General features: G+C 42.5%; 1 protein-coding gene across 1 annotated transcript; it reads right to left on the bottom strand.

Moving 5' to 3' along the window:
* Positions 1-5,984: 5,984 nt before the first annotated feature.
* Positions 5,985-17,597, bottom strand: ATP6AP2 (ATPase H+ transporting accessory protein 2). The gene is made up of 9 exons (XM_032100936.1): positions 17,492-17,597; positions 15,116-15,246; positions 12,729-12,851; positions 11,243-11,338; positions 10,912-11,049; positions 10,541-10,594; positions 9,016-9,165; positions 7,860-7,976; positions 5,985-7,048 (listed from the first exon to the last, which is right to left on the bottom strand). Exons 1-9 carry the CDS (start codon positions 17,577-17,579, stop codon positions 6,854-6,856), a joined length of 1,092 nt encoding a protein of 363 aa, XP_031956827.1. The 5' UTR covers positions 17,580-17,597; the 3' UTR covers positions 5,985-6,853.
* Positions 17,598-26,768: the final 9,171 nt, after the last annotated feature.

Raw genomic sequence — 26,768 nt, 5'->3', positions numbered from 1 at the left:
AACAAACAAACAAACAAATAAATGTAACGGTCTCCATCCCATCCCAAATCTTTGCCAGGGTGTCCCATGTTGTCAATGCAGGCTCAGCCTGGTTCAGGGAGTGGCAGAGGGCAGCTTAAAGCTGATGAAATGAAGATCACCTGAGCTGTGCAGGAACAGCCCAGCCCTGCAGAATTCATTCACGTGTCCTCCTGAGGGAGGGATGTCCTGAGGAGTAATGTCCTACATACTTAATTCCATCAGAACAGTCTTGTCCATTTGTGCTACTCCAGTGCTTGCAAGAGATGCAGATTATAGAGAACTTTTTGAAGGACTGGAATGCAGAGGCTACAATGCTTTGAAAACAGAAACATGACCAAAGCCAAATTTTAAGACCAGAGAGGAAGAGCTTAAGGAGAAAAAAAAAAAAGGAGTTAAGAATTCAAATGTGTTTATTTTCCAGCTAAAATTAAGCTGCATGTTACAGGGAAATGCGTAAAGGAATTTGTCAGTATTTAAAGACTTCTGCTCTTTGGATTTTTTTCCCCTCTGCCAAATAGTTAATTTAGGCTACAGTAACCAATTATTCCTACACAGTGCTGGAAATGGTGGCAAGCAGGACTTGTTTCACCACTGCCAACAATCTGAATATTTCAGCAGCTGTAGAATTTTTAAAGAACCAGGTCTGTGGCATAAAAGTGGCCAAACACAGGGTGGAAAGAAGAAATAAATGTGATTCCTGTGCTGGTGAATTCCTGGGAACCTCTGGGTTAACGGGAAAAAAGCCAAAGAAACAAAACCAAAACAAAAAGAGTAAAAAAATTAAAAAAAAAAAAAAAGGGAAAAAGGGAGCAGAGGAGGAAGTAAAATGCAGACTGGTTGTTTGTGCTGCTCCAGTCTGGGCAGGAAGCTGGTCTCATGACAAGATCATGACTCCAGTTGTGACATGTAAGAGGCTGCTTTCCTGAGCACGTTCCCGGGATGGAATGGTTTGCCTGGCAGTTACCCCTCGCCAGTAGCACAGGAGACTCCAGCTCTGCGCTGGGATGGCTGGGGAGGCAGACTTGGAGGGAGCACTGCCCTGAAACCACTTCCTAAAGTTTCAGGCTTTGCACTGCTGTTTGGGCCCTGGGAAAGTTTGAGGAGTCAGCCCCTCTGACTCCCTCTGTATCTCCTTTAGTGCTGACTCTTCCATTCCCTTGGATAAAACACGGTAGTTAAAGGACAGAGGCAAAATGAAAGTGAGCCCTGTGCTGCAGGGTGGCACTGGGGCCATTATGGACAGTGCTATTTGTGTCCTGCTTATTTTCCTAATTCACTTGTGCTTATTTTTGATGGCTTATTTTGTTTTTTCTCCAGAAGTAACACACGTCAAAGACAGCTTCGGGTCAGTATCGCCTGTGGGATGACAGTGGTATGGGCACAGTTCTCCTGAAGATGTTTTTCCTGGACATCTTTTTTAGGTGGATGTGTTCCTACTCATCTTCTGAGTTTACAAATCCTCATTTTTGCAAGTTATTTAGCATACATTTTTTATAAAATCCCCTTTAAAATATGGAAAGAACTTAAAAATAATTTCACTTTCTATTAAAAGTACTGTTTTTAATTGGGGGAGAAAACAACTCCCAAGGTTTCATTTGTTAAGACCAACATAACACTGTGTGTGTGCATGCAAACAGGCAGGAAGGAGATCAAAATTATTTCATACACAGAGAAAGCTTATCTTAGTTTGTGCTTTTTCCAGTTAAGCCTCCTCACCCCATCTGCTTCTCTGCATGATTGACAGCTGATTGCACTTCCTATTTCTAGCATGTTTTCCTGTCAGGTTATCCAGAACTGCTACCATTGGGTGCCACCAGGCTTCCCTGGGGAAAATGACCCCATTCAGCCATAGGGCAGAGCCTCCCTGCTCCCAAGGAATCCATCACAACCTAGGGCACAGCTCCCTGGAGGTTTCCAGAGGGCAGAACTGCACCTTCACCAGTGGGGCAGAGGTGGTTCAGGCTCACCTGGCTCCAAAGGAGTCAGAGCTGCTCTGGGCTTCGCAGCTCTGCCATGTAGCAGAATGTAGCTGCCTCCTCTTGGCTCTGCCAGCCTGCAGAAAAGTTGGGATGGGCCCACGTAAAATAATTGGTACAGCTGTTTTTACGGGGGTTTTTTCTCCTTTTTTTTTTTTTTTGCTACAGCAGAGACTAAAAGGGACAGAAATAGTTGAGAGCTGGTTTTTTCTTTCCAAGCTGATGCTGTAGCACAGTCAAGATTTTGACTGAACACCTGCCATAGGGTGTGGTTGGAGCTCCCATTTAGCTCTCCAGGGTTCCAAACCTGATCACTCAGGTATTGCAGCAGACTTTTTTTTATATCAATTGTATGGGTACTTGGACCATGGCATTGTAAAGAAGTATTTAAAATACGGGGTTGATCAGGTGAGTAGACTGACAGCACTGAAGTCCATGACTTTACAGTGCTGACCATCAGCTACCAGCTAAAATACAGTGAATTTATTTATCTCAGCCACTGCTTCTATGCCCACAGCCTAATGAAAAGCATATGCTCACTAGATTAAGGACATGTAAATTTGCCATCACAAATTCACACACTGGAGCCTAATTAAGTGGAATTCTACTGCCTTTGTAATTTTGTGCAGCCATCAATTTTGTTCCCCTTATGAAATATTTTAAACATTTTATGATGTGTATTCATGCCAAGAACTGAGCTATGTATTTTTGTTGATGTTGGGTGACATCAACAATACTAAATTTGATTGCCAGGGTCCCTTAGTGTGAATCCATCCTTCAGCAACAGAGGAATCTCCTTGAACTCTGAAAGCACACTAGCAGGGCAAGTCCCTGTTTAAATATGGGATTTATATTCTAGGTGCTGCCCTCGACCACTACAGAGTACAGATGCAGTACATGCCTTTTTGATCTATTCTAGGAAATAATTCCTGATAATTGTTACCGACATCCAGGAGAATCTCTACACTTCCAGAGCACTGGAAGTCCCGTGCATTTCCTGGTTTTAGACAGCCCCATCTCCTGCCTGCCACACACAGACACCATCTGTAGCAGCTGCTTTTCCAGCAGTTCAGGTCGGAGAGCACACTGGAGCAGACTGTTCGGATGCTTGGCTTTGTGCCATCCATCAGTTTCTGTTTATCTGAGAGGAACGTGGCCACCTGGGCTTTCTGTCCCCTGTCCCTCAGCCCTGGGCAGGCAGGACACATTGCACAAGTCTGGGCAGAAGCACCAGGGTGATGATTTCACACCATGAGCTGTAGGAGCCCTTTACAGTTCAGTTCCTGCACAGCAATGCCCAGCATTAGTGGCACAACAGGACAGGAAATAAATTCTGGGTTCCCCATTTTTTCCAGTTTCTTCTGTTCTGACAGATTTGAAATCCAACAGTTCCACTTCTGTCTTCTTTGATCTGGCTCCTTTTCTGTCCTGCAATACTTATGTGGAAATGCCCTCTCCACTTCTAAAAAGATGAAAATCCCTAAGAATATGGTTCAGGGCCTGCAGAGGGGAAAATAAAAAGTGCAGGAGAGTCCCAAACCCTCGAGAGAAAAGAAAAAATTTCTAGAGAACATTTGTGACTTTTAGCTCAAAGCACCAATTTCACCACAGCCAAAAATTGTCAGTATAGGATTCAAAATGTCATTGTTTTGGAGGGTTTTTGTTTTGTTTTGAGAGAGACGCTTATCTCCTTACCTAGACTCTGGCAGCGTGCTTCTTAGATCCGTGAAGGGTGACCTATAAATCCCAGCAATCACTTGCCAGGTTGTTCAACATTTGCATTTCAATGTGGTTTCTTCATTTCCACTTCCTTTTTTTAGATGTAACATTTACACATTTCAGATCTGCTTTAGGCTTCCCTTGCCTGTGTGTTGCTACAGCTGCAAGAACTCTGAAAGTTGCCATTCCTGCCACAGAGAAGTCTGAAAGTTGAGGCAGGCATGAAGGCTGATTATACCTCCCTCTGCCAGTTTTAGACTTTAGAGCATTACCTAGAGAAAAGCAGTATTCTGACTCTTAAAAGAACCCTTTAATTTATGGCTTATTTTCTCTTTTCAACCTAAGTATCAAAAGCAAAGCTCAGTCTTCAATTCTGACTCAGAATTCCCTCCTTCTTCAGAGATATCAGCACCTCTTGAGAACATTTAAGGTCTTCCCCAAGCCAAATCTGGGCAATGTAAGACCAAGGTCTGAAGAAGACCCAATCAAATACACCTCACCCTTTGTGCCAGAGGCCAAGTTCCCCAAGGGAAAACTCTCTTTGGCAATCAGATCACTACTCCTGCAGCAGTTGCATCCTAAGCCCTCTGTGGAGCCTATTCCAGCCCAGTGAAAGCTGCTTGCTACCAAATATTGCAACACAACGCTCCTGCCCTTCTCACTTTGAGCACACAGGATACCAACTGTTATTTTCCGTGCATCCCCTTCCTGCCTTGGCTTCTCACTGTTGTCTTCCTTCACAGAACGTCACCTGAAAGTTTTGCTGCTTTCCTCATAGCTCTGTACACAAAACCTGTGATTCTGCCATATCACATAAACCTTTTTACAATTTATATTCTTGGGGTGATTTAAAGAGAACAATCAAGAGCAGAGCTGGTGGTGTTGATGGCACTTTCACTCTAATTAACTTAATTCTAAGTATAAAAAGGCTATTCCTGGCTCAGTGATCAGAGTTGTAGTTGCCTGTTTGATTAGCAGTTATGGACCAATACTGTTGTATAATAAAGTGTGTCTGGCTTTCCTAACTCAAACTAAAGTACAGGGGCTCTGGAGTGGTTCAGAATGCAGTCTGTGCTGCACAAAGCATTTGGTATTTAAGACACAGCACACATGACTGTGCTCAAAAGCATCTTTAGTACCAGTACAGCCATGAGAAGGAACAAGTGTGGTACTAACAGGAGGAGTGGGAATTGCAATTTGCCCTTCAAAGTACTCTAAGACCAGCTTTAAAGAGTAAAACTAGAGCCTACACCGGCAGCTGGGAGAGAGCTGACAGGCAGAGACTATCTCAATGGCAGGTCCTGCATTTGAACAAATTCTACACTGCCAACTTCAGACTGACTAAAATACAGCTGTTAAATACTTACCATTAATTACACAGTCCCTTTAAACAACTAGCTCCTGTGAAACTGTACCAGTATCTGAAGTGGACTGCTAATCTGATCAAGCCTCTGAATCCACTGTTACAGATGATAGAATTCTTATTTAGATACTGCACTGGCAATATTTACACAGTGTATTAGCAATAAATCTAATCATAATCATTGACATAATCACTGTGTCCTACTTCTCACACCTAGCTGAGAGCCCTCCCTTGACTACTCTGTCATGGTGTGTTACAGAATGTTCAATAATTACATTCCTGTCAGAGGAACTGCCAGTGCAACTCTTCCTTTCTATCTACTGAGATCAATCATCCAGATTAACTTTAAATGCCATTAGAAGTAATTTCAAGTCATTGTAACATATACTGAACTGGATTTCTGGGACTCAGGCAAACATGCAATTTGCTCAATTCAGCCTGAATCACTGTCCAGGATCTCCAAGACATGAACAACTTCAATGCCACCAATTCAGACACTCCCAGTAAACTAGACTAATTCAGGGAGAACATCTTTTCTGGAAGTGGAACAATTATCTCCTAACAGTAGGGAAGGTTAAGCACATTAGAGGACAAGATGATAAAAAAAGTAGTTTCCATTCATGTTGCTGTAGTCTGGAAAATCTTTTACCACAAGAGCAATTGAGTTTCTAAGAAGGAGGTAGCTCTAAAAAAGACCCGAGCCAGAGATCAACCACTTGTTTCAACTACACTCACTATCTGGTTTAGGAAAATCCACACAAGACAATCTTTCTTTTGAAGGGTAATGAAAACTAAACTGCTGCAGGCTTAGGGCCACTGTCACACATCAGATGCTGCCACACCTGCCCTGGTCAGCTGAACAAATCCTAAACAGAAGTAGTTACGTCTGCAAAGGAATGAACTGATTCCAGAACAACTGCTCTTTGTTTTATTGAATGGGTGAAGCAGAACCATAATCCAGGTATACTTCAATCAATTGTTGGTCCACTCTTATCATCAAAAAGAACTGATTTTTTTTTTCTAATAACATCAACACAAATGGAAGGAATATGAAGCATCATAATAGGAACTTTCAACTGTACGTGACGTTAGACCGTGACCAGACTGGGGCCACTTCAGGATTTACAGACTGCGCTGCACAGATCAGCCACACCAGAGTTATTCACCTCCCAATCAATAAAGTTCTGGGCAAAGGATCCTTCTGAGCCATCAACATGAGATCAAAATGCCATTTGTGCTACTAGAGTCCTAGGCTGATAGAAGTATTTCTATATTTAGTATTTTACTGAAGAATATTTACTATCCTCTCTGAAGTTACATATAACCATTATAAATATTTACATCAAACATATACAGCTGGTTCATAATATACAACACAACAATTTAGCTATAATTTTTAATCTTCCAGTGTAGAAGTTTCAAACAACATCTTGCTATTGTAATTTCAATTCATCTGGTTTGCACAGGCACAGGCAGTACAGGGCATTTCAAAAACTCATGTTACATGATAAAAAAATGGAATGATATCACTTTAATAACAATTACTCTGGGGAGTGTTGCTTTGGTTTTTTTAAGCAAGCAAATTTCAACTTCTAAATCCCATCTGGTGCTACTACTAACATTTAAAATAGTCTTGAGAGGGGGAAAAAATACTTAGAAATAAATACACCTTTAAAAAACTTCCACAATTAACCATGTCAGAATATTTGTTTTCCACACAGGTTAAAGGAGACCTTGCTCTTCATCATCTTCCTGTGCTGAAATACAGTGCAGTTCAATCCATTCTTATCTTCTGATTTGTCATCCTATAAATAATGCTGTCATAGCCAGGATCCATGTTCCAGAGGTTGTAGGAGATAACTATCACAGCCAAAGCCAGCCCTATCATCATCCACAGAACAATGTTGAAGATTACAGAGTAGTCGTAGTTATATGGATAGGCAAGGTTATATGGATTTTCTTTTTTAGGCTGCAATAAAGAAAATATTTATTACTTTAAAGTGAGCTTGCACACCAAACATTTAGAGTCCATCCAAAGTCTGAGCAACCTAAATAGGAAAGGTGCATTTTTGTCTAGACAAATCTGATGCAAGGGCACAGATTGCAAAGAAGTGATTATGTGAGTGGCATCAGTGGAATCCAAAAGAAGAAGTTGACAGGAAAATGAAATTCAAAGTGCTGAACCTGGGGCAGAACAACCCTGGTGACAGCACAGGCTGGGGACTGAGCAGCTGGGCAGCTGCAGAGAGGGACTGGAGCTCCTGGTGGACAAGGGGAATAGGAGCCAGCAGCGTGCCTCTGGAATGACACAGGGCAACTGCACCCTGGACTGTGTCTGGAGTCCAGCCAGCAAGCCAAGGAAAACATGTATTCCCACAGCTGGGAGGCAGGACTTGCATGCTCTGGGAGGTAACACAGAAAGGCAAATTCTAACAAGGCATAAGGGGAAAAGTTTTCACCATGAAAGTGGTTAATGATTTGGAGCAAGAGAGGCTGTGGGACTTCCAGGGATGGACTTTTCAAGAACTTGGCTGGAGCAACCTGATCTAGCTCCTAAATTAGTCCTGCTTTGAGCAGTAGGTTGGACTGGATGACCTCCAGAGCCCTCCTCAACTGAAGTTACTGGGTGATTAAGTGAAGATCAAGACAAGTAAGTAAGCTGCACCCACATCTAAGTCATAATCAGTATGCTAGTACTTAAAAAAAAGTTACACTCAGGTGAACTGATACAATTTGGATCATGTTTAATAATGAGATGTAGAAAAATGTGGCTCTACTACCTGTGAAGCCTGGAGAATGGACCGAGTCTTCCTTGAGAGGGGAGAGTTAAACTCCTTCACAGCCACCACTTCTACTACTGCATTCCCACCATACAGATTAAACATCTCATCTGCAAACTGGAAAAGAAAAGGTGGTTTAATTAAAAGCCTAGACTGTAGCCAGGAATTAAGCAGAGTTTTGTTTACAAGATGTCCTAAAACATAAGATGGCAGCTTCAAGACTAATTATGAGAAGCTACAAAAGTTAACACTATTTTAGAATTTCACTAAGAAAGTGCCAACTTTCACCTGGTCTTTCAAACCCCCAATCACTGTTCAGCACACTGTAGCTTATGCCTGCTTTCTGGGCTGAAACTTACTCTTTTATCCCTTTTACAAAAGGCACATCCCCACGTCATTTCCTAATTGCATGTCTGTCAGCTCCAACAAAATATTTAGGTTCTCAAACTTCCACTAAGAATCTATGAATCTGAATGTTTTAATCTGGTCTAAATGCTAATATGTCTAATATTTAAATATATTTACTTAAGGTCAAAGAGGCCAAAGAGCAGTGCTTAGAGAAAACAAGTATTCGGCTTAACAAACTGATGTTTTTGCACTTTTTCATCAAGCTTTGGAAACTCTCAAAAGTGACCGATCTTAATAAAAATTTAAATAATGATTATGTAAGACCTGCTGAAGAATTACTTTCTTGCACTCACTGATGGATGAGCAGCAGTTATTTTAAAGTCTTAGAAATTTAAATTTACATAGCTTTGTGGGCAAGGGTAAACTAACCACTGCACCCTGGGATAAAGATATTTCTGTATTTCTAAGAGCCTCTTTTTGTGAGACATTCTGGTGGGTTCAAAGGCAAGGTGTTTGTTTAAGAAAAACAAATGTATCAAATCATGTTGATATATGGTTTCAATACACCTCTACTCCTTCATGCAAAATATCTAAACACATTGTAGAATCATGCCAACACTTTCCAGAGAGGCAAATTTTAACATTCGATTTTATAACTAAACAACTGCATTTTAAAAACCAAACAACAACAAAAACAAGCATGAGACAAGCCATCACTAATGAAGTGATATCGCACTCCTTTGTAGTTAACACAAAAATTATTTTCTTAGTAGTACCATGAGTTTTGTTCATTAGGTAGAAAATGTACCTTTTGCAAAGAGTCTACAAGAATTTGAGAGGCATCCTTGAACTGCTGAGAGTCTTCCCCATATCGTTTTCCAACCTCTTCCAAACCAGACAGTTCCAGGGAATACAGGTCTGGAGAGTGATCTTTGGCTAAGTGCTTGTGTCGAGACAGCTTTGGCACACCATTGAGGGCAGGAAGAAATTAATTCATATACAGGTTACTTTAAAAACACATTGCACAAAAATCAATTTACTTGGACTAATCCAGCCTCACTTTCTACCATCATGTTCCATATTAATTAGGAAATGGAATTCTTGCCAACTTAGAAGATGCCTGTAACTGTTTCTTTTTTTAATTCTACAGAAGAAAGCAGATGATCAGTACGTAGCATCTGTTCCTAACATGAAGTTACATACACATAATAGAGAGCTGGACTAAAAAGAAATAACATACTTACTGACATCAGAATCCTTCTTCTGTAACTGCCATGAAAATAAAACTCAGAGACAACAAAAACACGTAACTATAAGACTTAAGATAGCAGCATTTCCTTGTCAGAAGCTGGCCCTTGCAAAGCTCAGTAGGTTGCAACTTCTACCTTGCTGTTGCCCATGTACAAAAGTAATTTATTTGAGGAATATCATCCAATTGTCAGAAAATCCAACCAATACAATGCAAAATATCTCAAAGGAGAGTAGTGACATTCTTGCATTTCTACAGGTGAGAAGATGCAGCACTGATATTTGCCTGCACAAGACAACAGTCTCTGAACACAAGGAATTTAATACCATCTTCCCAACTACTTAACCTGCAGCCTTTCTAGCCTGCAAGACAAAACCAAGTTGTTCTACCCCATTTTCTCAAGAGCCCCATTTCTCTCCACTAGCCCTTCACCTAATGTGAAATTTTCAGTTTTTCCACGACTCCTACTTCAGTAGTTAAGGGCTGCAGCTTAAAGGACTCACAGAAAAAAACAAACCAAAACGAAACAAAGACCCACACACCACCGACCCACTAAAACAAACCCTAAACCACAGGAAAAAGACAGCAGCTTTGTAAAAAGATCCTCAGAATTAAAAGCTCGCCCCACCATTGGAGCATTTCTACCACCATCACTATTCATGGTACAAAAGTCACTCCAGTCTTTTCAGATAAAACGATATTTTGAAGTAAAATGGTGGACAGGGCAAAGAATATGTTCTTAACTACCATTATACTTCACAAGTAAGGCAACAAAGAAAGCCCCAGCAAATTCTTCACTGAGTATTTCCCGTGTCTTTGGCTATGGAGAAACAGCAGCTCAGATCTCCCCGTTCTGACCAAACACAATACAAAAGAAAACCATAAATTATTAAGGTTCTCATTCACAATTGCAGTGATGGGGCTGATATAAAAAGAATGCATTATTTAAACTGATGGAACCAGCTGATGACACACTAGAATATGTATCACTGGTTGCCAAGCATCCTGGCTATGGCTTCTCTGCCTTTAAAGGTCTCTGAAGTTTGTGACACAAGACAGGGGAAAATGTTTCAAAAAACCTTACCAGGCTTGCAATATCATGCAGGACTTGAAGTTCTGACAGAAAAAGCAAGTCAACCTGGGGGAAGAGGCAGAAAGAGACAGGTATTTTCTTTGATGAAACCCAAGTTAGGGAAGCCTTGTTTTGTTGCCAGTATTTTATAACAGTTGTCTGCTACAACATCAGAACACGCTAGAAGAAAAGAATTCTTTCAATAAAGTTACTTAGAAAAAACAGTTTGAACTCTATTAATTCAGTTAGAAAAAATTAGGAGTGGGCTCTCTTAGGCAAAGAAAGACGGAAGAAAGAGTGAGAAAATGAGAAAAGCACAAGCTAACTAAGAATATTAGAAAAAAAAACCCCGTAGACGTTCCCACTGATGGATGACTTTTTACCTCGTTGTTCCTGCTGAGGGAGTTGAGAGGGAGGGAGCTGAGGATGGAGTTGTCCTGGAACAGACGGTTCCGCAGCTGGCGCAGCGTGACAGAGAGATCCTCAAACACGGCATTGGCCTTGCCCACCATGTACACCCTCTGCAGGAACAGCCACTGGTCACTGACAGCAGAGGCTCCTGCTCAGTTTCTCCAGTCACACATTAATAACCAATCATGCTTGCAATCTCCAATCCAGAATTTCACAGGATCAACTGCGTTTGCTCCAGCCACACAAGTGGAAAGAGGTTTCACTATCTGGAACACATGGAACTGGGAGTGAAGCAATACTCACTTCCTCACTGGGGGCCAGCTGCAGCACCACCGGCGTCTCCTCAGAGAACAGAGTATGGATGGCATTTGCAACACTGTCCAGACTGAAAGGAACAGCCTGGAAGACAAAGTCTAGTTTGAGTTTTGGGTTAAACAGGGGCTACTGATCTTAACTAAAAAAGTCTGGAAAAGTAAAAGGTATGCACATTTCCAAAGTGGTAATAAATAACAGGAACCTACGTGCAAAAACCCCCATCACCTGTGTTATCTATGAACAGATTTTATTTGTGTATGTGGCAGACACAACATATTCTTAAGAACTCCAAGGGACCATGACTGTGAATTAAGAGGCTTATTTACGCTTAGAGTATAGCCTTGTTTATCAGTAAAACAAGACCAACAAATATAGAAGCAATGCAAAAGGGGAAGCAATCTCGCTGCAAACGTAAAGTTATGAACCACAGAAAACTGATGGGTGAAAATATACCAGCAGAAAGACAAACTGCTGAAACGAAAAAAAGACATATAAAAAAACCTACTAAAAATAGAAGAAATGCTAGCACAGTATAGTGCCATTACTGGCAAGCTAACAGAACTGTTTGTAAACAGTTATTTGTGGGTTTTATCAGAAAAAGAAGCAGAATGGCACATTTTCGTTCTCTACTTAAAGTGTGTCCTATGACAGAAGAGGCAATGACAAAAATTTAAACCCAGGAAATTTTAACTTAACACAAGAACAAAGTTTTTTGCTCCAAGGGTAGTCCAACAGTGGCAGGCGTTGCCCAGAGGTCATGGAGGGGTTGCCCAGAGGTTCATTTGTGGAGATGCTCATATCCTGACTGAACACAGTGCTGGTCAGCCTGCTCTGGCTGATCCTGCTTGAGCAGGGTGTTGGATGAGACGATTTCCAGAGCTCCCTTACAACCTAAAGGATTCTGTGTTGCTGTAACAAGCCTGAGAAGCCTTAGCAAAGACAAGACAGTGACAGGTAAATGTAACATCTGTTGATTTCTTCTTGATACAGTATAATGGAACATTGTCTCTAAGTGGTGTATTTCACAGTCAAGTACTTCAGGAAAACTCAAAAGACCACTTAGAGGGCAATACAGTACATCCAAAAATCAACACCATATAAAATGTTATCACATACTCAGCTGAAGCAAAAACCACAACAATTCTGATTTTGAAATATTAAGTTAACATGAGAAGAAGTGGATTGGTACAAACATTAAAATTAGCTGTCTTTCAAGGAGAACATGCTTTGGTCAAACAAGTTACTGAACTCAACACAGGAAGCCCTAGGTGATCTCAAAAGCCTCCTACCTTGTACAGAACCCTGACTACGTATTTGATCTACACAACCTGATCCATCATTTTAGGAGATATGCAAACTTCAAGTGAAGTAGGAAATAAGTGAACATTAGGGGCTACAGCAGAGAACCATGTACTTGTCATTAGACCACAGGAGTCCCAGGAACCGCAGGACAGTTCCAAATGTGGATACTCACATTCTCAATGGGGTAGGAAAACCCTTTTACAGGCAACTTGTCCACACCCTTCACTGTCACCAGTACAGTGGCTCGTGGTCGGTGAAACAGATCACCCACTGCCAGCCCAGGCCAGGGGAGGTCCTAGTACAAAATAGCAAAATAAGTTGTACTTCACAGGCAAAGAGAAGAGTTCTTCCCAGCAAAACAAACTTATTGTTTGTTTTTAATAAATATTAGTTATTACAGCAAAACAACTTATTCTGTTAATGCCTCTGTGCAGGACAGCCTACTGGAAATTTCATGGTAATACTAGACTGCTTTCATCTTGAGTAGTACCTCAAGTCAACCATGAAGGAACAGTTAAGTTTAAAATCTGCCAGTAACTTCATAGCAAAGTCTACTAAGAAAACATTATATATAACGGATACATAAAGAGTTATTTCCCATAATTAAATTATAAATACTTCAGTCTGTATTTAGTAAGTGAAAGCTGAACTTAAAAAACCCACTAACATCTTGACATTCTCAGTACAAGAAAGAAACGGGGTGGAAAGGAAGGGGAAGAGAGGGAAGTGTCAATCACAACAACGGGCAACTAAACTAAAATGTACAAATTTGCACAGAAATACAAAAAGATTTCTTAGTAGCTTACTACAATTACAAATGAGTAAGAGCACAGTGGCTACCTGACAGGTTTATTCAGGCACAAAACACAAATTCGTCTGTCTGGAATAGAGGCAAACAGATTTCCCCATGTGTGTAAAAGACGTAACTGCCCCTTTTTTTTGAAAGCCAATTTAATTGTGTTTTAGAATTAAATGTCATTGACATTATGAGTTGTATCACCTCACAGAAACAAAGGAAAAACCTTTTAAAGCATCACCAGGGACAAAAATGGGGTTTGGTTTTGTTTTCCTTTACCAAGGGAGGCATATTGAATAACGCTTTATGAGAATTCCCAATGTAATGCATTAAGAATTCCAAATTCTCTACAGCAGCCTTGCTGCACTGTTTATGTTCCTGGACTAGTTAGTTTATGTTCCTAGACTACAGCTTTGAGGTGAGCTGCAAAAGGAGTGCCTGGGCCCCGCAGTACTCTCCGTACCAGGGCTGGAAGCTGCCATTGATCTCTGCCTTAGGGACAGCTTTCAGTAACACTCAGTTCCAGGGCTGAACTGAATAATCATTCAAACATTTCCTTCCCTGCCTGCTTCCAGGATTGAATTAATATTAATAGAGAAATATTTCTAAAGGATGCTACAGACTCATCACAACAAATGAATCCCAAGCTGTGGCAAAAGCACAGAGTGAGTACTGAAACACTTTTTTCCATGATAACTATGATATATCTCAGGATGACCAGGATGCCAAATGGACAGATCAGGTCAAACCCCACTGTTTTTCTGGGTGTCTTTATATGCAACACACACAATACCATTCAATACATTGGGTTTTCTTGCTAAAATGACCAAAATTTACTCCTTAGTCGTACTACTCATACAAGTTTGTTACTAGTTTGATTACAAAAAAAAGCAGAATTAGTTGACAGCATGGTATTTTCAAATTCCAAAACACAGGCTAAGCAGCCTTGCATTCAAACCAGCCTTATCAGATCTCTTCCCTAGCTGATGTATGGAAGAAATGAGAACTAGCTGCCCTCACCAGCACTGTGAGAATGCCTCAGCCTGCAGATTTCAGTATCTGGCTGCACACAGACACTGCCAAAGATATCTGGCTATTAGACTTTAATCTACTGCTTCAACAGCCACTCATCCCTGCTGAAGCCCAGCAAAAAAATTCAGTAGGCAAGATGGAATCAATACAAGGGCTCCTGCTCACGTGCCCCACTTGAAACATTGCTAAAGTTGTATTCAAATACCTACTGTGGAGACACACTAGCACAAATCATGTTTCCACGGTTTTGGACTACTTCCTAAGTAACCAACCTACTTGTTCTAACTCTGCTCAGCAGACAGGCTTGCTGACCTGAAAAAATGCCTGCCTTGCCAAGCTATTTCTCACAATCTTCAGAGTACTCAGGAGCAGAGCCCTACAGAGAGCTTGTGTGCAAGAAGTGACAGTGGTTCCAGATTCTCAGTTTGTGATCATGGATGGAGGGGATACAGCATGCAGCTGGGTCTCAGAAGAACTGAGGAACAGCACTGGAAAGTCTCTGCAGGCTTCCTTCTACAGCTGGTGACTCAAATGAGCCAGCTAGCACAGCCTCTGGCTACTCATATGACCCACATGGCTCTATCTTGGAAACCACCTCTGACAAGTCATGCATTCCTCAAGAGAAACAGGGCAATATTTTATATATTCCAGCACATGACAGGAAGATTTGCATGTTGAGTGAGCAAGTCTGTAGCTTTAGAGGTGTTTCACAATCAAGACCTGGAACGTACTTCTTCAACAGAAAAGCCCATGGTCAACGCAGCAACATCCGGGATCCGCTCACCAGGAATCGGCCAACTTCCATCTCGGAAAACAACTGACTGAGGTGATCGTAAGATACTGAATTCACCACCACATACACCTAAAAAACAGACATAGAAAGCTATCAGAGCTCCTGCAATCTTTTCCTTTACATAACATGGGAAAAGAGCATATTTGAGCCTTCATTCCTTCTTCCTCTCTCTCATGCCTATCAGTTTATGCAAAGCCAGGAGTGAGAACAGATCATTTTAATGCTCTGGAATACAAAATAAGGTTTCTATACATCAATGTCTAAGAATGAACAGATCCTTATTAACAAAAGCAGGACAATTATTCAAACAACAGCACAACACAGTGTAACAAGCTGCAAGTAGTGTTACAGTTCAAACCAGGTAAAGTGAACTCTCAGTGGAGCCAGGCAGACTCCAAAATCCTGTTAAGCTCACAATGCACCAGCACAGCTCTGTCTGCTTCCAGGACTGCTTGGCTCAACACCTCTGTTCATGCAGGCAACAGCCAGGGCCACTGAGCCCAGAGCCAGGAAGTCCAGTGGAATTTGTCAGTGCTGGCTTAAACCAGGCACTGCCAGGACAGCCTGGCTCCTGCAGAACAGCTCTGGTGTCCCTGGTCTGCCTCCTCCACCTCAAGACACTGGGAGATGTTTGTCTTCCTTGGATGCAGCGCTGCACCTGAGCTGATTGAGTGGAGCCACAATCTGCAACACTTCTCATGCCAGGTTTTCACTCATCTGGGATCCCCCTTCACTCTTTTCCCCATTACCTTGAGTAGCAAAGTTGACTAAATGCATATTTCCGAACTGTTTTATGATGACAGTAATTTACTGTGCAATAAGGTTAGAAAGGATTCCACAGAAATGAGAGAAGGGCTTGTTTCAACCTGACTTCCTATCTTAAAAAAGTCACTTAGGCACAGCTGCAAAACTGTGTACACCAAAATTTATATAAATAAATTTTAAAACTTCTTTGGTGTATATAAACAATAACATGCACAATGCAAAATTTCAGGCATATGCTGCCCAATGAACAATCTGAGTGGGTTTCCACTAGAAAACTGATTTGATACAACAAAATCAAGTATCAGAGTAATAAAAAGTTGCAGGCCTCTATGTTCAAGTTCTAATTATACAAGTCTGACTGCACACTTCAAAATTACATGAATAAAGTAACTGTCTAAAGAAAATAAAAGCAATTATTCATATGATCACTGAAAATTGGTTACCAATCCAAGCAGTGATATACAATAGTTTTCCAGGGCATCTACAAATCCAAAGGCTATTTACAAAAACAATGCAACAGTCAACTGATGTGTTGGGCAGCTAAAAACTTCCCTAACATTACTTTAACTAATGTGACCTTGAAGATGCTGTTTCAAAGCCTGGGTCATGATCATGCATACAAATGTTGACAGTAAATCTGAGCTATGTTATGATAAACACACCAAAGGACAAAGTTCTGAGATGAAGCTTGGGGAGGGGGGACAAAAGGAAGGAAAGAGGCCAAACCAACCAAGGTACATGGAGCAGATTCAAGCATTTTTTTATTTAAATTGATGCGTTCCTTGGGTGGCCTGCTACCAATTTTAATGGTGGATCAACCCACATTTTTGAAGGGCGGACATGTTTCCAGACCAACTTCTTTAAGAATTTACAAAATGGCTACAAATCCAGAGGATTTCACATGCTGCTCTCCACAAGGCTGTAACACAGTCACACGTCATTTAGGTCAAACTAGCTTACTTAGGGCAAGATTGCTCAGGTGGGTTAAATCAGAGAATTAACCCCTTACAATTAAATTTCCCTCACTACACTTGTTCAAGATTTCAATGATTAAAACTGAATCTGAAGTTGCGAACACCAGCAGATTCTCTTCATTGCCTAGGAAATAGTTTAAAAATGCCTACCCTGCATTATAGAAAATATACAATATATTATCTAAATTTATATAATAATTTAATGATATAATTATAAAAATAACTTTATATAACGAATTTAAACAATAAAATTACAGAAATTTGTAATTTAATACAAACCAGCCCTTGGATTGAAAGGGACAGGATAAAAGGGTTCGAGCACCGTCTCTGGAGGTGGAAGGGAGGAGGTGGGGGCGGGGAGCTGCAGCACAATGACAGGCCCCGGTTCCCCCCCCGCCGGTCCTGCACCTGCCACACAGAGGCAAAGACAGCCCCCCTCACCTTCCCCCCTCACCGGGCCCCCTCCCCAGCGCTGCGGCCCGGCCCCTCTCCCGCAATCTCCCCGTGCAGCGGCCCGGCGGCTCTTCCCGGTTCCCTCGGCGCTCCCCCGCGACGGCCCGACCCCGCTCACTCACCGGCGACACAGACCGCTGCCACCAGCGCCGCCAGCCCCAGGGCCCGGCAGGCCCCGCCGCGCCGTGCCATGGCCGCCATGGCCGCCATGAGCCGCCGCCGGGCCGCGCCGCCGGACAGACACCCTGAGCGCCCCGCCCACCAGCTGACGGACAGCCGCCGCAGCCAATCGGCGGGTGGTATTCAGCGCAGGTAGGCGGGACTAGGCAGAGCTGACCAATCGCCGGCGCAGCGCCGTCCCTGTCACGGGGCTGAGCGGTCAGCTGTCCGGCCGGGGGCGGAGCCTTTATTTGAGTGGTGTTCCCGTTTGGCCAATCAGATCTCTGGAGGCCTCTGCACCATTTTCCTCCCCGCACTGTAAACCCGGAGGGGAGCGGCGAGGAGGCGGAGCCAACTGACAGCTGATTCAGCCAATCGGAGCGCGAAGCGTCTGTCTTTGCCCCGCCCATGCTAGTCAGTTCGGCATCGATGGGGCGGGGCGAAGCTTTGATTGACAGCCGGATGCACCATTCAGAGTGCGAGGCGCCGGCTCCACCCCCTCGGCACCCGTGTGGCGAGGGCCTCTGTGCGTCTGTGGGTGTGGGGCTGTGAGGGGCTGGCGCAGTGCTTCTCCTCGTTCCCGTCGTCGTCCTCGTCTTCCTCCTTGACCATGCCCATGCCCCTGCCTCTGCCTTCAGTGGTTTCCTCCTTAAATTTTGTTGGGAACATCCATAGTAACACGTGCAGTGACTGCCGCAGCCATGCTCATCTCACTTCAGCTGTCCCTGCCAGTAATAGGAACAGGCAGGAACAGGCAGGTGGTGCATGTTGTTCAGTGTATGTTTCATATTCCTGTAATATGCCATGATCGTCACAATCAAGGGAGGTGATCCTGCTCCTCAGCCCCGGTGAGGATCACCGGGAGTGCTGTGCTCAGTTCTGCGCTCCTCAGGACAGGAGAGACATGGAGCTCCTGGAGTGGGTTCAGCAGAGAGTGGCAAAGATGATGAAGGGACTGGAGCATCTCTCTGAGGAAAGGCGGAGGGAGCTGGGGCTGTTCAGCCTCGAGAAGAGACATGGCTGAGAGGGGACCTCATCCCTGTCAGTGTCTGCAGGGAAGGGGGACAAGATGACCCATGGTGGTCCCTTCCAGCCTAACCCATTCTGTGATTCTGTGACGTTGCAAGTATTTTTGGGGTCCTTACACATTTTTAGGCTCCAGGATCTTGATAAGGCAGAGAAAACCGGGCTTTATGGGGAATTGCTGTGTAGCATGGGAGATTAAGACCTTCCAGTGTGTTGTAAGTAAAACTGTTACGAGCAGTTCAAATTAATACTCATTCATTCCTTACTCTGTATTGTGCATCACAAAACCAGCACCGCATAGTAGCTTCTGTAAAATAAATGCTTGAGATTATCTAAATACTGTAGCAAAGACTATGATCAAAATAGTTGTTTTCTGGTGGGCTTTTCTGTCCTGGATTCCTCAGGTGAGTATGAGTTTACAGGAAATCCAGCCATGCTGGGGAGTGTTTTATCTGCTTTGGTGGCAGACAGCACGTGTGTCACATGTGGTAAGACTGTATTTATGTGCAGAACATGCCAAGGATTACTACCCATACAACTATTTGGCTAGAGCTATTCTGCTGTGTGTTTAGAAATTCCAGCCAGCTGTAGAAATACTTTGAAAATGTGCCTGAGCACATTTTTCAGTACATTTCTGTACTGACAAAAAAAAGGTTGTCTAGAAGAATGAGTGAGTGGGCTTGGGGAGTGCAGGTAGTAAAATGAACATGTGTTTACAGCAAGCGGTATTTAAGACAGTAAAGTTATATCCCTGCCACTGCCACATGATAGTGTGTGACAATGGGCAAATCACTTAAACTCAGCTTTTCATAGGTGGCAATAACAGTCCCTCCCTTGTCTGTGAGTTGTTTTGCATAAATTAAGAGGAGCTCCTGCTCTTCCTGCTGCCAGGTGGAAACTACACGTTGAATATGAAAATCATGCCAGATGCATAGGGCACTCTAAAACTCAGCAGCCGAGCAAGTTACGAGCACTTCAAATTAATACTCACTCATTTCTTACTCTGTATTGCTCATCACAAAACCTGCACTGCATAATAGCTTTTGTGAAATAAATGCAAATAAATGTTTGTGAGATTACCTGAATACTGTGGCAAAGATATGATCAAAATAGTTGTTTCCTGATAGGCTTTTCTGCTTTCAGAACAGGATTAGAAAAACACACGGGAGAGAAGGCCTGGATCAGTGAACAACAAAGATATTGAATGATTGCTTTTCAGTGAGCCCAGCAGGTTTGTGCAGTGAGCAAGGCATGATGATTTTAAAAAGATTGTATTCTGTCTTGTAAGCTGATAATGCTACCACAACATGTAAACCCATGGGTCCTGGATTGAGGTTATGTGGGTTACCTTATTTTTGGCACTTGCTGTCTCTTGGGCACTTGACTTTGCAAGTGTAGCGTGCCATTTACTATGTGTATTTTAGCATAATTTCACAAAGTTTTGCCTATCTAGGAAAACATGGTTCCTGCACCTTGTAGTCTGAAGTACAGATGAACTGCAGGTATGCTTTGTCCTCCAACTTACCCTCCCTTCCCTTCAGATTGTTTCTACACACAAAATGTGCATAGAAATCAGCCAAGAAGAGTGACTCAAAGCAGTAAGATTGTGAAACTACTAGGGGGCATTGGGTGGATGTGATTGGGTCTTAGATGGGAAGGTAGTGGAAAGTGCAGAACAGGGAAAGGACCATATGAGGGAAGAAGTTTCTTCATCTAAGTTGAGGATTTCTTACAAATATGATGTGGAAAAGAAAGTGCCAGAGTGAATAAGACTGTTTTGAAGAAGTTGTTTCTCTTAAAACTGTTACTATCTCTGTTTCATATCTGTGCGTATTAGCAATCATTTCAAATTTTGTATCAATCTCTTGACACTGTTTTCCATAAAGCATTCACTCTGAAAGTCATACCACAATAAAAGAGTATCATGTTATTTTTTTCACATTTGCAGAAGGAATTGTGTTTTTGAGACTTTAACATTCCCATTCCCATTTTCTTCTTCTGAACTCGCGGTACTAGGACTACTGTAATGTAATTCTAGAAATAGAAGTGAAATCAGAGTTCTGTATTTCAATATTCTTATATTCCTTCTCTGCTACTCAAATTGCTGTTCTTCTTGAAATCACAATACAAACATGGTTTCTGAAGAATTGTCTGTCTTATGTTTTCCTGTTCTCATCTTGGTTTCTTCTTTGGGAAAATAATAAATAGAAGCAATAAAATTTATTATGAAACAGTCAAGTCTCACAAACTCTGTCCTGGTTTCTAGTGCCCACTGGGTATATCTGGATGTCAGTGAAGCCCAATATAAGAGAATAATACCATCACTTTGTAGGCTGGCAGAGTTCTAGCTATTTTCTCTAGGCTTAATTTAGATCCCAGCTGTGCTTTGAAGAGAGTGAGTTTTGTAATCCTGTAAGCAATACTTGTGACAAAATCTACGCGCAGTAAAATTATTCTATTAAACTGATTTCATTCTGAGCTTCTGCTCAGGGCAAGTGAAAAATTGAGACAACATGCACATTAGGTCAGAAATAATTTTTATAAAGCCATATACTGCTAGTGGCAGTCACAAAATCGAAGTGCCAGCTGTAGGCAAAATACCAGCATTCCCTGGCTCTTTTAGGAGTGTGCTGTGCAGAAATGTCTGCAGCAGGAATTGCTCACATGGCACTTGGATGCTGCCTTTGCCTCCAGCCCTGTCTGTACCAACAGTGATATGGGTGAAATTATGGTAGAAGAGGGAATATGAGGAAAAGGTTGAGTCAAAGAGCCCACTGTTGGTTTAAACTGGACTGCTGCATTATCACTGGATTTCATTGTGTCACTACTAAATCTAGACTGGTTGCTAGCAGAGTAATTGTCTCAACCATCATTTCCAAAATGATGCTTTAACTGGAAAATATTTGCCTGGCTGGTGTGATGACCAGGCCAGTTGTATTCTACTGGAAAGAATGAAATCCCAGTGCCAGGTGCCACTCAGAGTTACCAGCTCAGAAGCACGTGGGGTGAGCAATGCCCCTTTTGGTACGAGGCTTTACAGTCTCACAGGAAATTTATGCACAGAAGTTGAGCATAAGATTCTAAAATAAAATTTAGCAGACAAAACTCTCTTTTCTATGATGTTTTCTGACCTTAACACATTGATTGAACGTGAATAAACAGTATAGTTAGTTGGGCACCCCCTGTCCTAGTGTGGTGGGGAAATGGGACGAGGGGACTGTGTTGGGCAGTTAGTTTTGGGGCTGCTGACATCCTGGGAGGTGAGAGATGAGACAGTTGTGCCTGGCTTGGTGATTTATACTGGGTGCAATTTATACAGGTCTCACGTCAGAAGTTGTTGGTCCTTGCTGCTGAATTGCTTTGTGGTCTCCTCTCTCCTATCCCCGTTTGCAGACTCCATCTATGTAAGCAGAAACAGTTGTTTTTGCAAATGTGGATACCAAGGCTAAATAAATCAAAGACAGCTCAAATAATTTCTAAGGGACTCAAAAACAACCCCCAAAACCAGTAAAAACCCACAGCAAACCCGTTGTTACTGAGCTAAATCTTAGGCTATGTTAGAGCTGATTTCCTGAGGACTCACATAATAAGCAAAATGTGAGTTCTGGCCTCTCTGAAAGGTGGATTTGTCTTCCATGTCTTTGTGAAAGGAGAAGTGCCTTTCTCTTTTACTTCTGTCAGTCAGTAGCTGTCTTAAAGAGGATTGCCAGCTTTCTCTCTGTAGGACTGAGCTATGGTTAAAGCCTCCAAATATGCACAAGAAGCCCATTTTATGGTTCTTTTTGCTAGGTTCTCTATGCACATCGTAAAAAGAAGACTATACATCTCTTTTTGTCTATCAGTACAAATGTCGCAACACCAAAATTGTGATGCGGCTCCTGCAGCACCCCTGAAATTGTGCAGACAAATCAAGAGAGGTGTGTGTGTGTGAGAGTGTATGAATGGTAGTTGATTCGTGTGTTTCGTTTTCCTTCGCCTTTTCCCAATGATTTTGGCAGCGAGGGCTGGATCGGTCGCCCCGGCAGGAGGGAACGCGCATCCCCAAACCTGGGCGCTTTGGCACCATCGCGTGGTCGAAGGAGCGGCTGCAGCCTCGCTGTGTTTGTGTCGCATCCTCGGACCGAAACTTCAAGGAAGCGCAGACTTTTGGGAGCACTTCATCTGCTGTCCCCTCCACGGATTCCCGTCCTATCCCACTACCTACCCTTTCTGGGAAACAGTGGCTAAGAGCATCCACGGAGTGGGTCACAGAAACTGAATCAGAGCAAGTGTGGAAGCCCTCAAGACAAGGGGCTAATGTGTTTGTCTCAAACACTGGTAGCCAGATGGCTGTGGAGCCAGCCAGGGGTTGTTGGTACTAACAGACAAGAACTCTGTGAGAAAGAACAGGATGTGGCTGGAGAAGGGGCCCTATGGAGGTAGGGCAACACTTTTCTGGGACAAACACCCTTCTTCTGGCTCCTGGAGATAAGCAGCAGCACAGTGCAAGCACAGGAATGAGGTCAAGAAGCAGGTATGGACTGTAGGGGGGATCGAGACCACTGAAGACCCCCAAAGCCTCTAATTCATTTCCAGAAAGGTCTAGAGGAGTGGGCAGTGATAATTAATTTGCATAGAAAGCTAGAAACTTCTCTCCAAGGCAATATCCCCCCAAAGGTAGCAATAGGTACCCCCCCAAAGCCCGGTGCACTTGCTCTGCACCTGCACCCCAGGACCCTGGACACCACAGCTGGATTAGTGCTGGAGCCAGGACTGGGGATCTCTTTTTCTTTCTTTCTTCTTTTCTTTCTCTCTCCCTGCCTTTAAATCATCTCTCTCTTTCCCTCTTCCCTTTCACCTTATCCCTTAATCCAAAACCCACTGCTTATACTAGGAGGTCTGAGACTAACACACCAATTTCCATGCTGTGTAGTTTGCTAAAAAAACTTTGTAAGCTTTTGCAGACCCTTTGACTTATGCCATTCCTTTCAACCACAAGCATCTACAACTCTTGGGTTCTCCCTTTCCATTAAGGAAGGGACATCATAATGACAAAACACTAACTTTTGGTGGGAACTGGGATGAAACTGGCATTTACTGTTTCCTTCCAGGTCAACACAGAATTTAAGTTATTCTATCCCACTTGTTTGAGCTTACACAGTTTCATAAGAGGTAAGAAGGCAATTCACTACAATTTATTAGCTTATTATGAAGGAACTTGCCTTCAGTAGTGCCAGGCTAAATCTTACAGATGATCTGCAAAACCTCATAATCTACACTGTGAGGAGATTAGCACACTTTAGCTGACAACACCTGAGGCATCTCTGTCCCTAATTCTTGTTAAAGACTGAAGCTGGTACCTTAGTCATCCAAAAGTTAAAAGAAGAGCAAGAGCATTATCTCCTCTCTGAATGCAAGAGCTATACCAAGAACATTATCCCTTCTCTGGCACAACTGCTTAATATTAGCATCAAAACCCAGTTTGAGCTTGTAGGTGTAGGTCTGTCAACCACTTGTCACGCAGTAAGTGGGAGAGTGACTCTCCAGCGGGTCAGAAACTCAGCAGTAACTACCTGTGTCTGTACTCAAACACAGCTGTGACAGCGGGGCAGGGCTTTGGCTTCATTTCAGTGAAGGGTAGAGGTAATTTACTCTTTCTCCATAACCATTAGGTTTAAGAGTTGGCTTCTGAAATTTGCCTTCATCACTTCTCCAACTGAGAAGGACAAAGGTGGTCTTTTATACTTTGGTTAATGAGGCCTCTCTGCTGTGACCTTTTGTGTTTTGCAGCCCCACAAACCTACTATCCTGTTGTGACTACTCAGCCTTTCTGGAAATGCACTTCTTCTTCCAGTTTGAGAAGATTTAGGATGTGGTGAGAGAGAGAGAGAGTTAAATTTTACATTCTTCCCCCTATGGTTGAAGAGATTTAATTGAAGTTCACCCAGGGGAGAAGTCACTGCCAGCAGATAAACACCTTAGCTTGCTGTTTCTACTAAAATGGTTAACAATGGAGTAGTTAAGACTTAAAATATAATTTGTTGCCATTAAGCTTTTATGTTATCTCCATCCTGAGCTCAATAGAAACTCCTGTTGAAGGGTCCAGGTGCTTTAGATATGTCCTGTATTCTGAAGGTAATCATTGCAACCATTGGTGTGGAGATTGCTGAGCTAATCTTACAGCTTCTTGCTTTTGAGAGAGGTGGTGGTGTTTCTTTCCTCCCACAACTTTGGTTATCCCCCAAACCTCTGTACTGCATGGACTGTGGGTCTCCTCTCAGTTTACTGCAAAAAAAGGTCAAGCTGAGGGTCACTGCTCAGTGATGACAACTCTGTGAGCCAGGATGTGGTGTGGCTGTAGGAAAATTGATGTTCCTCTAAGTAGTGAGGCAGGAGCTGCTGGCTGGAGGTAGAACCGCCTCAGCACCAGCGTGGATTCATATCTGAATTAAGCGATGATGTATCCATGGCTTTAAGCCATATTTTCTTTTCTGTGCCCTTCAAATTAGGCTTCCAAATGAGACACCTCAATACAAACATACTGATCATTCTCCTGTTAATCACACTTTCTTTAGTGGCAGTGCCAGTTCCATTCAAACACGGTTGTGCTGCCTCCTGAGTCTCGTTTGTTACTGATACTTGCTGTGGGAGGGCATTGCATGCTTGAGAGATGAAGGGATGGCATTATAATAGTTAATATCTGTAAGGCCAAAGAGGGAACTTCAGGGAGATAGGAGAATGTTTTTGGTAATATACCATATGAGAAAATTACCCTTTTCCCATTGCATCTTACCATATGGAATTTGAAACCACAGTGTAGCTGCATGCACCTTGGGGAGGATAAAGAAGCATTCAGCATTTCAGTTGCAAGATACAGAAAGGCTTTTTCTTTGTCTCATTTAACAATTTCTCTAAGTATGTTTTGGTGCTTGCTTTGGGTACTTTCTCTAGTGGTCTCTCAGACTGATTGTAGACTTGCTCAGCTGATTTCCATCTCAGGGTTTTCTGTCTGTCATTAGGTTATTGGAGGGCTGTTGTCAGATTTAAAACAACCATTGTAAGGGTCCCCTATGTTTAAAAAAAAAAAAAATCTGTTCATAAAGTGAAAGAGAGAAATTGGTCAAAAGGGCTCTGAGCTGTGGGTGAGGAAGCAGCCTGAGCAATGGAAAACACAGGGCTTTGTCTGAGCAGTTTTGTGAAAGGGCTCTCCAAACCAGCGTGGACTTGGGATGAGACAGATAACCTCAGTGGGGTTGAATGGAGTTTACCTTTCAGTGGCTTGAAATGCAATACAAAGGTGATGCATGAAATGTATTGTTCTCATAAGCGCTATGAAATGTCAAACAAAAATGTCTTTCATGTAATGGCGCAACAGAAGCTGAGAATCGTGCGGGAAGAAATAGAGCATTGAAGTAAACAATTCGGCTTCTGAAACTATTGGAATGGAAAAGAAAAAGGTGTAACCTGGAGTGCTGAGGAAAGGCATTAGAAAAGAAAACCATCCAAAAACCATACAGCCTACTTTGTGGGTGGCTAAAAGATGCTCTTAGATTGACCTCTCTGATTAAGTTTTGTTTTTTCTATTTCTTAAAAAATGCAAACAAATCCAAACAAAACCCAAAAGCTACAGTAAGACCTTGGAAAACAATAACCTTGCTGATAGGAAATTACTTTTTTGGGGACCCTACTTCTATTTTTATGTATACTTATCATGGATCTGAGACTCTGTTGTACATTTGCAGAATTCAGTGTCTTTTTTTTTTCCTCGAATCTCTATACCATCTTTTCTTTGAGCACATTAAAAATATTTAACTCCTTATAAACCATTCAAAGTATAAATGAAACCCAAAGAATTGCTCCATCCAATAGGAGCAGGGTAGAAATGTCATCAGCACTGTTAAGTCATAGGAGACCCTTGCAGTATTTCCCTGAAGCAGCCCAGCTTCTCACTCCTGTTTGCCCCACCCAGTCAGCCTTTACTAAGAATCAGAAAAATCACTTTCTCTTGGCGTTGAACAAGGAACTTTGTTCCATTAAAGGTTGCCCCCAAAACTACACTGCCTCTTTCTCTGGAAAGCTTCTGCCCAGAACATTCTTGTGTAGATAAACACGACATTCCAGCGTAGTGATGCTGTGGTGACACTGCATGGCACTCTACTGAATCTGGCTCTTAAAAAGGGACATTGTAGTGTGAGTAAATCGTAGTACTTGTCCCAAACACAAAAGCTCATAAAA

The sequence above is a fragment of the Corvus moneduloides genome, chromosome 2, assembly GCF_009650955.1.
Source record: "Corvus moneduloides isolate bCorMon1 chromosome 2, bCorMon1.pri, whole genome shotgun sequence".
Taxonomy (NCBI): Eukaryota; Metazoa; Chordata; class Aves; order Passeriformes; family Corvidae; genus Corvus; species Corvus moneduloides.
Note: the sequence above shows the minus strand (reverse complement) of the source record. Positions and strands in the feature narration are given on the sequence as shown.

Excerpts from the sequence above, each read along its gene's own strand:
- ATP6AP2 (XM_032100936.1), bottom strand. The coding sequence starts at position 17,579 with ATGGCGGCCATGGCGGCCATGGCACGGCGCGGCGGGGCCTGCCGGGCC. Across the intron at positions 9,166-10,540 it reads TGCATGATATTGCAAGCCTG|CTGTCTCGACACAAGCACTT; the intron begins GTAAGGTTTTTT and ends GGTGTGCCAAAG. Across the intron at positions 7,049-7,859 it reads CCATTCTCCAGGCTTCACAG|CCTAAAAAAGAAAATCCATA; the intron begins GTAGTAGAGCCA and ends TCTTTATTGCAG.